Source organism: Anneissia japonica, unplaced genomic scaffold, assembly GCF_011630105.1.
Source record: "Anneissia japonica isolate Jap-2015-1 unplaced genomic scaffold, ASM1163010v1 scaffold401_len1656234_cov178, whole genome shotgun sequence".
NCBI lineage: Eukaryota > Metazoa > Echinodermata > Crinoidea > Comatulida > Comatulidae > Anneissia > Anneissia japonica.
Genome location: NW_022745982.1, coordinates 913313 through 927960, shown reverse-complemented (window position 1 = coordinate 927960; position 14648 = coordinate 913313). Strand labels below are relative to the sequence as shown.

At 35.7% G+C, this 14648-nt stretch overlaps 1 protein-coding gene across 2 annotated transcripts in view; it reads right to left on the bottom strand.

The window, feature by feature from the left end:
- LOC117120137 (protein-cysteine N-palmitoyltransferase HHAT-like) overlaps nucleotides 1-9271 on the bottom strand; it is a 72127-nt gene extending 62856 nt beyond the window's left edge. For both annotated transcript variants that reach the window (XM_033265156.1, XM_033265157.1), the window contains exons 1-5: nucleotides 9145-9271; nucleotides 6963-7166; nucleotides 5231-5295; nucleotides 4542-4655; nucleotides 2170-2364 (exon numbers count right to left, since the gene is read on the bottom strand). In XM_033265156.1, coding sequence (XP_033121047.1) covers nucleotides 2170-2364; nucleotides 4542-4655; nucleotides 5231-5295; nucleotides 6963-7152 — 564 coding nt within the window. In that variant the 5' untranslated portion in view covers nucleotides 7153-7166; nucleotides 9145-9271. The remainder of the gene's footprint in view (nucleotides 1-2169; nucleotides 2365-4541; nucleotides 4656-5230; nucleotides 5296-6962; nucleotides 7167-9144) is intronic.
- Between the last annotated feature and the right edge of the window lie 5377 nt (nucleotides 9272-14648).

Genomic DNA, 14648 nt, shown 5'->3' with positions numbered 1-14648 from the left:
GACTGATTTTGGCAAATCCAATCCAATTGGGCACTTGTTAAAAGTCTTTAAAATAGAACAGAAAACATTAAAAAGCACAAAAAAAATCAGATAAACATAAACAAAACTAAGTTTAGTTGATCGAAAGGAGAATTCCCTTAAAGACATAAGACATTGAACACTTTCTAACAAAAATGGTCTGAAACAAAGTTTTAATTTGAAAAACCCCTGAACAATTTACTGGTCAGTACTGTATTAGAAAAACAAAATTGAGAAAGGAGTAGTGTTTTAATGAAGTTTAATGATTAGACTTTTGCTAACCTCACTGAACTTTCAGCTCACTTTAAAACTGCCTCTAAAAACTACATACAGTATTTTACAAAACAAATTTAAAAGTAATCATGCTGAAAATATAAGGAATGAGGGAATTTTAGAAAATTTGTAGACTTGCTCCAATTATACATAAAACGAGGGAGCTGGGACAGAAAATAACACTTGTAAAGTGAGATAGCTAAATCAATTTCCAAAGTCACTCAACCATAAAGAGACTGACATTATGCAAAATATCACACTTGGAAGTTGGGATAACTAACCAATCAAATTGTTCTAATTTTGGACAACTTTGTGAGCAGCAAGGGAAGCTTCACTGGCTAGATAGCCCACCTGCCTAGGCCTAACTTAACCACCTGGGCAAGGATTTGCTACATTCTAGTAGAAGCCTCGCTAGCAACTATGGGTCCTTGAGCAAATACTATTCATGTTAGAGGAGTCATATTATGTAGGCTTTGTTTATAGCCAACACAGACAGGTACATGATATATAACATATAGTACTAATAATACTCTAGTAGGACTACTACTACACATCTGGGTCCAGGCCTAAGGCTTATTTTATTCTATTTTGAGATGCAATAGCAAAAATGCCAAAGGATCTAGGCCTAGGCCTTTAGGACGGCATACCTTAATTGAGTCATCAATCATATATTTCAAATACAAAAATAATCATCATCAAACGTAGTACATACATGCAAATATGTAAATATGTGCAGACTACTCAGTTGTTCTTATTTAGCCGCCAGTGCCTAGGCCATTATGGCAATATTTTTTTTTACTTGATACAGTAAATGAAGCTTACTTTGCTAGCTGGTCTATGGGCGGATCCAGAGATGTCCGAAAGGGGGGAGGGAGTCCAGCGACATGCCCTGCAAAATATTTGTGTTCTAGACACCCGAAAATAACCTCCGAGGCGTTTTGGCCGATCAGTTTTTACTTATTCTCTCTTTCTTTCCGGAGCCGGTCCGGCCCCACCCCCCCACCAAAAAAAATCCGCCCCTGTAGTCTGTTTACATGAAATAACAGTCTACAACATAGGCTACAAATCTTGATATCTTAGGCGAGTTGGGTGTGTGACCGACCAGTAAGGTAGGGTGCCGCAAATTACGGTCTTTACATTAGCGCTGGTTTGAGCCAGTCCTCGTTTAGCGTTCAGTTCTCGAATAATGATCACTTCAAAACGGAAGTCCAATATACATCTGGCTCCTGTGCACTTTAAAGAACCTACTGCATCTTTAGGAAGAGTTGAGGGTTACAGTACCCTGATGCTATGTTCATTTCAACCCCTGTCGCCATGGAATGATGCAAACATGAAACTACTAAGCGCCTCTCTACAGCTGTAATGTTGCAACGGACCATGGCTATACGTAATCCATCACAATGACGCTGATCATCGGTGATTCTCTTATTTTTACCTTTAAATCTGGATCACAATAACTTACTAGCCATATTGGTCTGGATCACAATAACTTACTAGCCATATTGGCATATGAGTTAACACGTTCATTGCCAGGAATGCAAGTTCACGCCTGACAGGGTTCACCCAGGGCAAGGATGTGAGTTCACGTCCACACCTGTCTAAACATACCACTATTGTACTGAACGTAAACTCACTCGCAGTGATCACCAGAATGTGAACTCTCACCCTGGAGGTTCTGGGAATAACCTCCAGGGTGAGGTATGTTTGTTCGTGTTTCATTGCAGTTGTTGGGAATGATTTTCAATACGGTGGCGCCCTTACGCCTTCGCGTATGGGATGAAACTAATAATAGAGGCTTTGCAGTCAACATACATTTTTTAATATTACATGATTTCATATAATTAAATCACAGAACAATTTTCGTGCATGTATACTTACTAAATATGATAGAAGAAAAGGACTCATAATAGTGTAGAGCTGGCCAAGTACAGCAGCCCAAACGACCAGCGCCCTCTTGCTGAACGAGACCAGGTACATAAAAACTGCATAACATAACAGAACCAACATACACTTCCATGTCACCAGCAACGTGATGGACACCATCGAGAAAAGTAGAAGCACCGAATTCCGCCACTAAAAAGAAGAGTTCATACTTACAAATAATCAAAATAATCATCTATAAAAATTGTCATAGTCCCTGTTTTTGTCTTTTATTACTAAATATCATAGAGATAGATACATAGGTTGATTTTTTTTTCTTTCTTTTTTCGCTCATTAAAAAAACATGGTTTTTTTTTCTTACACTTTTATTGTTCCTTTGTGATACCCTGTATGCCATAACCTGGTATCACAAAAATTATAATTTAGTATTGTAAATTACAGTGTTCTTCTGATAGCAAATTTATTCCCTAATGCTGTGTTGATTACAGCACGACAGCTTATCTGATAGACAAGTAGGGAGATTTCGCAATCTTACGAAAACGATAACAAATATGAATACGTCATTGTCGTTATCATCATTCGTGCCGAAAACATTCTTATAACAACATGCTGTATGAGCTGAATATGATTGCCTACATTGTGACAAATATGCTACCGCAGGGGAAGGGTTGTGAATTTAATGGTGTAACCATATTTGTTATCATTTTCATAAGATATATAAGATAAGTATTTTCGGTGTGATTCACACCAAGGATAACCCAGGAAGTCTGAAGACATGTTTCGGGATGCTTCTGGTGGTGATTGGGCAGTACACCGGGAGACAATCCCCTACTCTATTTCAAAGAGTGTACTGCATTCTTGAACGTGCACATGGGCCATATTGCACACAGGACCGATGGCTTAAACGTCTCATCCGAAAAACGGTGCACTATCGTAACTTGTATTTCAGCCCTCCAGCTGAAACACAAGGAGAGGCAGCAATGGGAATTGAACCGGGAACCTAAAGATCTTTACGGTTCAGCACACACACACACAGTGGCTACCATCAGATCTGACTGAGCTAAGCTTGCGAAAAGTCACACATGTATTGAAACTATGGTTTAATGCCCACATGAGATCAATCAACCAATTAACAATTACATAATTGATGTGATAAGGGGACCTCCGTAATTAACTATCGTAATCTATAGTAATGTACAGTACGTTTTTAGGGGTAACAATGATATATCTGTATGCTCATATAATTGTTACACTTTCGCTTCAAATTAATATGTATCTATATGAAATCCAATGAGTATGTGTTTATGTTGATTAAGTAGGGATGTAATATGGAGTGCGAGTTTGCATAGAGCAATAGAGAGGGCGTACCATGGTATACAATTAGAAAAACGTGTGCATTGAGAGATTACCATGGAGTGAGGGAGTTTGCATTGAGAGCGATGTACAATAGACAAGAACTGAGTTTACATTGAAAGGTATAGCGTCTGATGACACAACACTGTCTGCTGATTGTAAATTTTCTGCGGACTGTCATTAAAAACAATCTGTTACAAGCACCCTGTTGTGTTATGTTCTCCACGGACTCATGCATTGAAAGTGTCATTGAGAGAGGGAGTTTGCACTGAGATGTATCATTTGATGACCTGCACTGTCTGCTGATTGTAGATTTGGCGGATTGTCAATAACAACCCAACATTGCACGCATGTTCTCGTGTTGCATTCTTTGTGAAATCGCGTAGGCCGACAATTGTCGGGCTCAGTCTGTGCAAAGCTAAAGCTGACAAGGAGAGTTTGCATTGAGAGTAAGTGTATTGAGTGAATGGAAGCGAGTACTGGATGGAAGTGTACCTCTAGGAAATGAGAAACTATACACTGAGAGGAATTTTGGAATGAGGAGTTTGTAGGGAAGGGAAACCTATCCCAGGATAAAACCTAATTCGCACTGGACATTTTTTTTGTAAGAATTAGCGAGCTGCTGGTAAGTCTTACAAAAATAAAAGTCCAGTGAGACTAACTGAGCCACACGTTAAGTTTCACAGAGTCCCTTTTGCCCACTAAAACTTACCGAGCCAGTTTCACTAAGCCAAAAAGATTAGTGTGAACAGCTGTGAAGCTTACCGAGTCACATTCATGGGCATGAACTCTATCATTAGTTTACCATTAGTTTCATTAGTTGCTTTTCACTTTGGCAAGTCTTACCAAAAAGCCATGGTAAAACTTACCGTAATCAAAAAATCCAATTGTGGAAAGTAGTAAGATTTTCCATTGGAATGTTTATTATGATCTCAGTAAGATTTTTACCAGGGAAAGTCCAATGCGAATTAGGCTTAAGTGTGGTTTTAAAGAAGAATAATATGAACATACAATACCTCAGCACAAAATGACAGTGCCAGTCTTCCAAAAGCTATGTAGGTAAATACTATAACACTTCCTTTCAGGGTTATAAGTTCCCTCCAGAAATTCCACTCAAAATCTGCATCATCCTGATAGAGAACAAATGTGGAAGAAATTATAGACATATATCTCGGCCAATGTCAGGAATGAGAGTTCTGGATGTTTACATTACTTCTATTTTTTATTCCTTGGCCTAATGATGAACATATTATAATAAAATGGGTTGTCTGCCAACCCCAATAGCTGTCTTGTAGTTTCAAGTGTGTAATGACAATGTCAAAGGTCAAATGGCATGGCTTATATTAGGCCAAAAGAAGGTGGTTGCCCAAGCCCAACTAAACCATAATCTTGAAAATCTAGAGAAAGTTTTACATACCGTAAATAATTGAATAAGTGCCGCGGCGCTTATAAAATTTTTAGAAGCTAATACTCATGAATTTTTAGAGGCTCATACTCATGAATCTGATAGTGCTGCTGCTGAAGATGATGATGAGATAATGATGATGGTGTTGATGATGCTGATACTGATAATGATGACGCTCATGATTGTTGCTTCTGCTGATGATGATGCTGCTGCTAAATCTGTTGTTGTATGTAGAAAATTAATAAGCATTTCAAAGTATGTCAAACAACTTCTATTCCAAAACAAATACTGCAGGCACACCTTTAATCCACCAAGTACATCAAATCCATCAACCAGGACTCCATAGTTAAATTTATACACAGATGCTGAAAAAAATATACATGTAATATGATTATTGAAGTATTACCACAACAAATATAAATAAAAAACACATGCATTACCAATTTCCATATTAATTTGCATAGGCTTTAGCTAGCAATGAATTTAAGGAATTCTTTTTTAAAAGGTCTGTAAATTGGTTGAATGAAAAATGTTTTGATGTGTCTCATTGGAATTGGAAAATCAAAATTGAAAGTGGTATAACATTTTCATAGCAAGTATGGTGTTGTATACTATGCCCACAGACCTTAGGTATATCTGATTGGTTGAAAGTGTGCTGGTTATAATTTGCTATTTCAGAAGTGCGCCATAATTAATCTCATACCCCTCTTACACTGCCAAGGCAGAATAAACCTGTGTTAATTCCGGAGTGATCCCGGGTGCATTTCCCATTTACATCCAATGAAAAAGTGCTCCCATTTTACGGGAATGAACTCGGGTTCAAATACTACCCTCAAATTTTGTTGCGATGGTGATCCATCATTTTGCCCGAGTTTCTCATTGAGACAAAGCCGCAATTATTGTCAATATTGAATTATATACAAGTTGTTTTTAAATTATGCGAATTAAACCAACAGTTGTGATATCAAGTCTATACCGCAGCGCATATGGTTTGATTTGAAGTGTCTAGGCGTAGCCCGTTGCTAGCAAAGTTCGGTGTTGTTTACACTGGCGATTCCGGAATGCACCCGGGTTGCGTCCCGCACATCGATCCCGGGATGTTCGGCAACCCAGGTTGAATTTTTTGACGTTTACACCAACCACAACTAGGGAGTTTCTAGCCCAGGTATTGCAAAATCCCAGGTTGTGTCCGGAATTTTGCTTGCAGTGTAAAAGGGGTATCACTGTACGGAAAGAGAACTCCAAGTGGTATGTTAAGGGGATGTGCTTCTGCCTTTTGTGCTTCTAGTGTACAGAAAACGCTCCACTTATATGGGTTAAGAGAGCCTTAGGCAAAACATCAGTAGACCTAGGCAAGAATGCCAGCTGTCACTGACAGTGTCACAGATATGATTTGTATCAAGAGAATCACACTTGAATGAGCAAGAAAAAGAACATGATTGAAGTATTACTAGACTAGGTGCACACTTAGTTTTGTAGGCTTAAAGTTGCAGTAGAGCTATAGTAGGCCTCTTCCAATGTGGTATATTGTCTGCATTTATCAGATCATGGTTCAAACTATAGGCACTTGGTGATCTCAAGACTATGCTATGCCCATTGACATCACGCACAGAGTACAATCATGGGAATATAGATTAAGCCTTGACCGGCAATGCAGTCAATATTTTCGTATTGAGAACCCTTGAGAATACAGTTCGCCCTCTATATTCAGGGTGGTATCTGGGTTCGGTCTCCATTTAGAGAACAAGCTCTGTGATAAGATTCACGACTGTTAGTTAATACTTTGAAAAAATTGTCTCAAAATTAAAGGGTCTCAGAATATGAGGCTTCTAGAGGCCAAATCAGACAGAGTCTTACAATGCAGCTCAACGCGATTTGTTGTCGCGCCGGGTCTATGTGAGTTAAACACTGTTTGAACATGTTTAAGATTCTCACAATGACCTAAAGACTTCTCCCGGTGATAAATCACATCCGGCTGCGCCGCACGATGCTGTCCGAGCTGGCCTCTAATTAGTGCACTGCATTCAAATACCTTGAGATTCTACATAGACTTTGTAAATAGGATACCAGATGAAGAATACAATAGCTATAGCACCATACACAAGCAACTCTAATCTTGGAAGCCCTGCTATACCAAATTTCTTCCTGTTTGCATCATTAACATCTTGAATACCTTCTTTAACTAGAATTTTCTCAGACCGCCTATTCTTCCTTGATGACATTGTACAAAATTAATCTGAAAAAAAAAATTTTTAAATAGCAACTATCATTATTGAAAATATCTGTAGGCTGTTTTCAAAATCTGTATTTATATATAGAATAATATTTTGAGATTAATTAATATTTTTTGTTTAATTTAAATATCATAAAACAAAAAAAAATTTTTCAACCCACACATAGTCATCCAGATAGCCGGCAGGATTTTGATTAAGGGGTTCCCAAATGTTTTGATGCTCAAGAAAATCATTGAAAATTGGTCTTCCAGAACACGAGTGGTAATTTTGATAACATTTGCATTCTTTTAAGTTCCGCTTTTTTAATGTGTTCGGAAAAGTTTCCAATGTTTCAAATCTTGAGCGTTTTTCAATTTTACATATTGTATTTTAAGATTACAATTTTATCAAGCTTTTTATAATATTTTGTAAACTTCTCGCAATTCAGTTTTTACTGCCAGTTGAAGTTAATAAAGAAATCTGAAATCTCATGGGTCCCTGTCTGTGTTCACAAGGACCTACTGTACTTGATCATTTCAGTCTGTGGAAATATTATTACTATAATAATAGAAACCACAAAAATTAATCCATATATATGGGGATTTTTGGCAGGGATCGTGTTCCTGCACACGACTAGGGCCCTTGACAGCTCTTATCCACGCTATGAGCTCACTTCACTTGCATGTCTCCATAATTCAAACTATGTCACCACTTATTATGCAAACTCAATCCTCTAGGCCCTACCTTTAGCATCATCATTATATTCACATTCTAACATTGCAAGCACCCTGGCCCCCCACTAAATCTATTGCGCAAAAAGACATGTCTACCCACTAGTCTAGTGATTCTATTAAGTACACTTGAACATGTGGTAGGTCTTTTCATATTCTGTCTACCTTTATTAATCTTAGAATTTAATTGTAAATAATTAAGTTTGCTTCGAATCTAACTGATAAACACCTACCATAGGCAAAGAAAGCATAAATGAGATCAATGTTATTCAAAAACTTTATATAATTAAGGTGATATTACATATCATCCACATCATAATAAGTTAATGCCAAAGGATGAATTTCACAAGTTAAGCATAATTTAAATAATGCAGTTAAGATTCTAGACTTCATTCACTTGTGTTTTGTTATGTATTCAATTGTTAATTACTTCATTGGCCTACTCCTTTCTTGTCTTCAGATATAGCATTTACGGTACATGGCCTGTGGCCTACACAAGTATAAGACGACCCCTGAGTTTGAGAAGATTTTTTTTGGATGATTTTTGCATGTCGGGCGTAAAAGACGACCCCCTTTTTCAGCGTCAGAATTCCTGGTCTTTATACTGCATCTAGCTGGCTAAAAATGGAGCCAAAATGTTGGGCTAATCTTCCACATAATACCATTTTATGGCCTTTTAAGTGTTATTATTATTATTTCCCAGCATTTAAAATTCATACTGTAGCTTCATTTCAGTAGTATATTTACGGTTACAGAGGATCCACACATTACAGTACAGACCAAATGGTTTTAATTTAAGATAAAAATTTATTTGTGTTTCGCATTTATGAAGACCCCCTGTTTTTCGAACATAGTTACCTCTTCTTTTATACGCAAGAATATACAGTATCTTTCTGGGCTCAGACGATAGTAGGCAAGGAACATGTGGCCTGTTCTTTGAAAAAGTTTAGAGTTGCCAGTTAAAACATGGAGGCATTATAGTAACCTCCATGTTTAAAATACTGTAAGATACCCTGTATACATAGGACCTGACCAATCACAGCTACCAAGCTCCTATGGACCTCAATTCCTGAAATGTTTATGGGACCCAGTTTGCGGAACACTGGCTTAGGAATGTGGCCAGATAGAGGATGCTGCAGCTGGGTCCTGGGAGGTGTGAAAGCCGGCGCGGTACCCGAGACCATGCAGTCTTCACATTTTACAGGTCAGTGCCTAGCCTGTAAACCTAACTTCATAAGCAAATCCTAGGCACAATACTGTAATAATTTACCGTATTTTGCGATTCTATAATTACCGCAAAAACCATTTAAACATCTTCCCGTTTGTCAGGCCGCAAAAAAGTTCTTTGAACGAAGACGATTGTCACATCTTCAAAGAATTCTTAGCGCTTAGCGCCCTCAGCGTCAAGTAAAGAAATACGTCTAGTCTCTCTCTCCGATCCACCCCCTTCTTCCACTGGTAGGGGAGGGTGGGGGTGGTTAAATGAATTCAGGAGAAGAAAATCCACTTTCCGTCAGTTTTTAAATATTCAAAAATATGTTATGTAATATATAATTTTTTCTTCAACCGCAGGCTGTCCTGTATCTAAATTACTGAATCGTGAATGCAAATAATCATAGAGTTTTATACGACATAGGCCTATTGGCCAAGGCTCTAGTATAAAAGTATATAGGCCGATCGAGTTAAAATGGAGCCTTTTTGGAGTCCATTAAATTTATAAACACAACACTTTAGATGCCTCTTATGTCTATGAAAGATTCGAGTTATAGGCCTATAACATAATGTAGGCCGGTTTGTCTGGTTTTGTTTGAAACAATATTATTATGAAAACCCAACCATGGCACTTCCCACTAATTGATGGCCCACACCATCGACATTGAATTAATTCTCATCTTCAAAAGATCATCTAAAGGCTTTACTGTTAAAAGAAAATGTTTGGAAAATAACTCATTCAACCTTGGGAAAAGTGCTGATGATTTTAAACGTTGGTAAGATTTTTTTACAAATATTATAGGCCTTGCTTCAAACCAAGTTCTAAACAAAATGTAACATAATTCATGCATTACCGTATTCTCGCGTATGACGAGACTTAAATTTGATGAGAAAACCAGATCGTCTTAACGCACCACATATAGACAATTTTGATTTTCAAACCATGATCGTCTTATATTTATTGGATAGCACTTTTCAAACAGCGGCACACGTTAGACACTAAATAATTTATTGTATTTTTATTTGTAGGATCCAACACCAGTGAAGGAACTAATACAGGTTTGTCTAAACTCAATTTGATAATCATTTATAACTTTAACCCTATATTATACAATTTCAATTTCTTGCTTTTCTCTGCATTTAGTGCAAGCTTCCAAAATATTTATTTTCTCCTTACACAGCTTAAGATCCTTTATTTTGAACATAATTTGGAATTGATGCCATATAAAACTGCATAACTACACATTCACAATTTTTTTTGTAAACAGAAACTAATGAATTTTAAAAAAAATATTTCCCCAAAAAACAATGTTTAACCTGTCTCTTATACACATCTAGATGTGTATAAGAGACAGGGGCTTGATTATTAAGTGAGTAGTAGCTTTCGCAAAAATGTGATTTTTAACTTCAAACATTTCCAATCGGGGACGACTGGGGCTGGGGAAGTTAGCATGATGCTTTTGCGGGGGGGGGGGAGATTTCTGCAACCTTAGAGACAAAAAAAACAATACAATATAAACAATATAACAAATATAACTGAAAGTATTCCAAAGAGGTACAATTTTATTCTGTCAAAGCATTCAATTAAAATTTATTGTAGGACTATCAGCCTGTTCTGTGTTTCATAATAAAGTACTCCCACCAAAGCACATCAAGACACCAACATTGTAAATAATTAAAAAAAAAGTTTACTCTTAAATGTCAACATATAAAATCACCTCAATATATATTTGTTTTAAAAACACTTCAGTGCGTTATTAATGTTCAGAGCTTGTATATCATCATTATTTATTTAAATATTGTGATGATTAATCAAGTTTCTTAAAGATTATTTGGCCCGGGCAGAAAATAAAAAGCTAAACTATTGAGAACAACATTTTCCCCTACCTTTAGCTTAATTCATGACATGGTTCTGTGTTTCATACGATAAATAAAGCACCCGCCACCTCCAATCAAGGAAACAACATTCTATATCAATAACATTCACTTTTGAATGTCATCATATGAAATTTAAAAAGTCCAAACATTGAGTATAAACCCGTTCCCGTAGCTTTAGCTAAATTCATGACATGGTTCTCTGTTTCATATGATAAATAAAATATTCCCACCACCTCCGATCATGAAACCAACATTGTAAGTCGATAACATTTACTTTTATGTCATCATAAGAAATTCACAAAGCCCAATATACAGAATAAACATTTTCCCATAGCTTTAGCATAATACATGGCATAGTTTTGTGTTTCGTATTTCATAAGATAAATAAAACAGTATTCCCGCCACTTTCCATCAAGAAACCAACACTGCAAATCGATGACATTTCTTTAGCTGAATTCTTGGCATAAATAGAACGCATTAGTAGTACATTATTTCCCTGTCACAGACCCCTTCAAATGCAAATTCTAATTCGCCAGCGGGTACACGTCTACGACATGCATAGGAGAAAGATACCAACACCAACAGCCCACAAAATACAAAGATTAGTTATTAATCTAACAAAAAAAAAATCTGATCAAGATAAAAAAAAATCTCCACCAGACCCAACACCACATACAATGTCATGCCACTAGACCACTGCTTTTTACCATCTTTCAAGTTTCAGTAACATTAAATCATTTTAATTCTTTAACATCTGACGTTACAATCGGCATATCATTAATTATCATATGGATGAGACAGCACATAATCACATTAGGCCTAAAATACTATAATTATATTGGTATACTGTACATTAAATCCTTCGATTAATTATGTGCGTTGACGTGAACACGGAGTGCCGTGGAATAGACGGTTCTATTATTTTCGAGGGGTGTTTGAGGTAAACGTACAATGGCATTAGTCGGTTTATGCAGGTAGTATAAATGAAATTGACCTAGTTTTTCGATTGTGATATAATACAATACAATATAGAATACTGATGCATAAGAGACTCAACAAACGACAAGCAACAACTGTCATTACAATACCACACAGCAAGTACTGTGAGTGAAGTAAAACTAAAGTAAAAATGAAGTAACTAAAAGTTAAGTAGTGTAAGTGAAGTAAAAGTGAAGTAACTAAAAGTTAAGTAGTGTAAGTGAAGTAAAAGTAAAGTAAAAATGAAGTAACTAAAAGTTAAGTAGTGTAAGTGAAGTAAAAGTTAAGTAAAAATGAAGTATCTAAAAGTTAAGTAGTGAAAGTGAAGTAAAAGTTAAGTAAAAATGAAGTAACTAAAAGTTAAGTAGTGTAAGTGAAGGAAAAGTGAAGTAAAAAGTATAGTTAGTAACTAACAGTTAAGTAGTGTGAAGTAAAGTAAAACTAAAGTACTGAAAGGAAAGTAGTGTATAGTAACTAACAGTAAAATACCGTAAGATGATAATGACTATATGTCCCCATCCAGGGGGAATCCAATAGGGAAGTACGGGGGAATGTGCCCCCCCACCGCCGCGTTTTGTCACTAAATTTTAAAATTACAAGGCATATATTGATATTAGCACTCTCACTTACCTATTCTGAATATGTTGTGCCCCCTCCCCCTGTTTGAAGAATTCTGGATCCACCCCTGCTAATCGGACTAGGACTTTCCCATTAGGACACATTTTTTTCTCAAGGAATTGCATAATACGCAAAGAATAATAGTAAATCACGTGATAGTAAACTTTGGTATGGAGAAACACCTCGAATGGTGGTAATGAATACTGTATTCCATCATGAATGAATGTCCCATCATATTCAAATCCAAGACCTTATGATTAACAATCAGATACTCTACTTAGATTTTCTTATTAGAACATAGTTTTTCTCGAGGCATCACATAATATGCAATAAATAATACTAAACATTTGGGATCAGGTGCAATTTATGGACTCTGGGTATGCAGCTGAGGCTGAATATCTCCTTAATGTCCTAACCCTATCTCTAACCCATTGAAGAAGATATTCAACCTCAGCTCCATGAATAGCACCTGATTCAGATTCAATATTTGAATAGGTAAAAAGATGTTTGTCTTGCAAAATGGATTGCCAATTAAGTAGCACAGCCTCATATCTTTGATATTAGCCATCCTTGGCCAACAAATAAAAATGTGAAAAGCACAACATCATCAAATGCAAAATATCTATTTTACAATACAAAAAAATGTTCTTAAATAAATTTAAGAAAAAAGTCATTAACCTGGCAAGATGATATCTCATATCAATCATGATTCATATAACAAAAAAACTATATTTTATTGCTTCCACAATTACACTTTCATGACACTATCATTTATTCTAAATACAGTACTTCCAAATTAAGTAACCTACTCTATGTGATGAGAAACGATTGTATATTTGTCACTTTTCATCTGATATACAATCTTACTTTTATTTAAAAATATCATTATATGAGTTTTTTAATCCTTAAAAAAAATTGTTTTATATTCACACAAAAGTTAAACTAGAAATATATGTTTGGTTTGTTAAAAATTGGAATACAATAAAATGGAATGTATGTTCAGGAAAAATTCTTAAGTTATTCATGAAATTCTGTACTTTTTTTCACATAGATATTTTTTGCCAAACTTTAAGTGGCACTCCTTGATGAGTTGGATTGTCATGTAGTAGAGCAGCCACAGGAAAGCACAATTACGAGGAAAATCTGAAAGAAAAATGATCAAGAAAATATTAAACGATATCAGTGGCAGCGTCGGTGAAAGGTCCGGGAGGGGGGGGACAGGACCCCTGTTAGAAATGCTGTACCCACAGTCGAGGAAGAAGTCAATATTTTGCTGGGAAAAACTGTTTTAAAAAAGCATTTTTGCAATTTGAAAGTTACATTTCCAGACATTTAGTGGTGGGTTGTGGTGGGTTTGGACCCATCCTCTATTTGGGACTTTGGATCTCTTGGCAATGATTTTTGACCCTCTGTCCGGGACCTCGGATCCCTTGCCGGGGAATCTCTTGTTCCACCACTGGACAGCATTATAATTACTTTTATTTAAGAATGGCTTATGCTTAAATAATTCATCAACATTTAACTAACAAACTGAATTTCTCATTTTAAGGTTCAACTTCCAATGCAACAAAGTTTATTATTATTATTATTATTATTATTATTATTATTATTATTAATTTACAAAATATATTTATTGCATTTTTGTTATTATTTGTTTTATATGGATATTTATTTACAGATGTATGTGTATTTCATGTATATGTTTATGTGCATATATAGGCCTACTTCAATTTAGTTTTGTTTACTAAGTTTTTAGTTTAATATCACAATTAAATTTACCTGACTAAACATATACTGTAGTTTGTTTACTGTTTATTTACTATACACTTTATGTTCCTTTTAAAATTTCAACTGTTTTAAAAAAATTTTATTTTAAGTATCTTTGTAAACCTTAAATTGCTCTATTGTTTTGGAAGCACCTTCACCGGAGAGGTGTGCCACTGACAAAAAAAGTGTAGTTCCTGATAGATTATTATTATTATTACAAGCTAATTAAAAGGTTAATTTATTATAAATATAGTATTTGCTATTAGCAAGAAAAATATTTTCTCAATTTAATTATTAATTAAAAGCTACTAAATAGCAGTA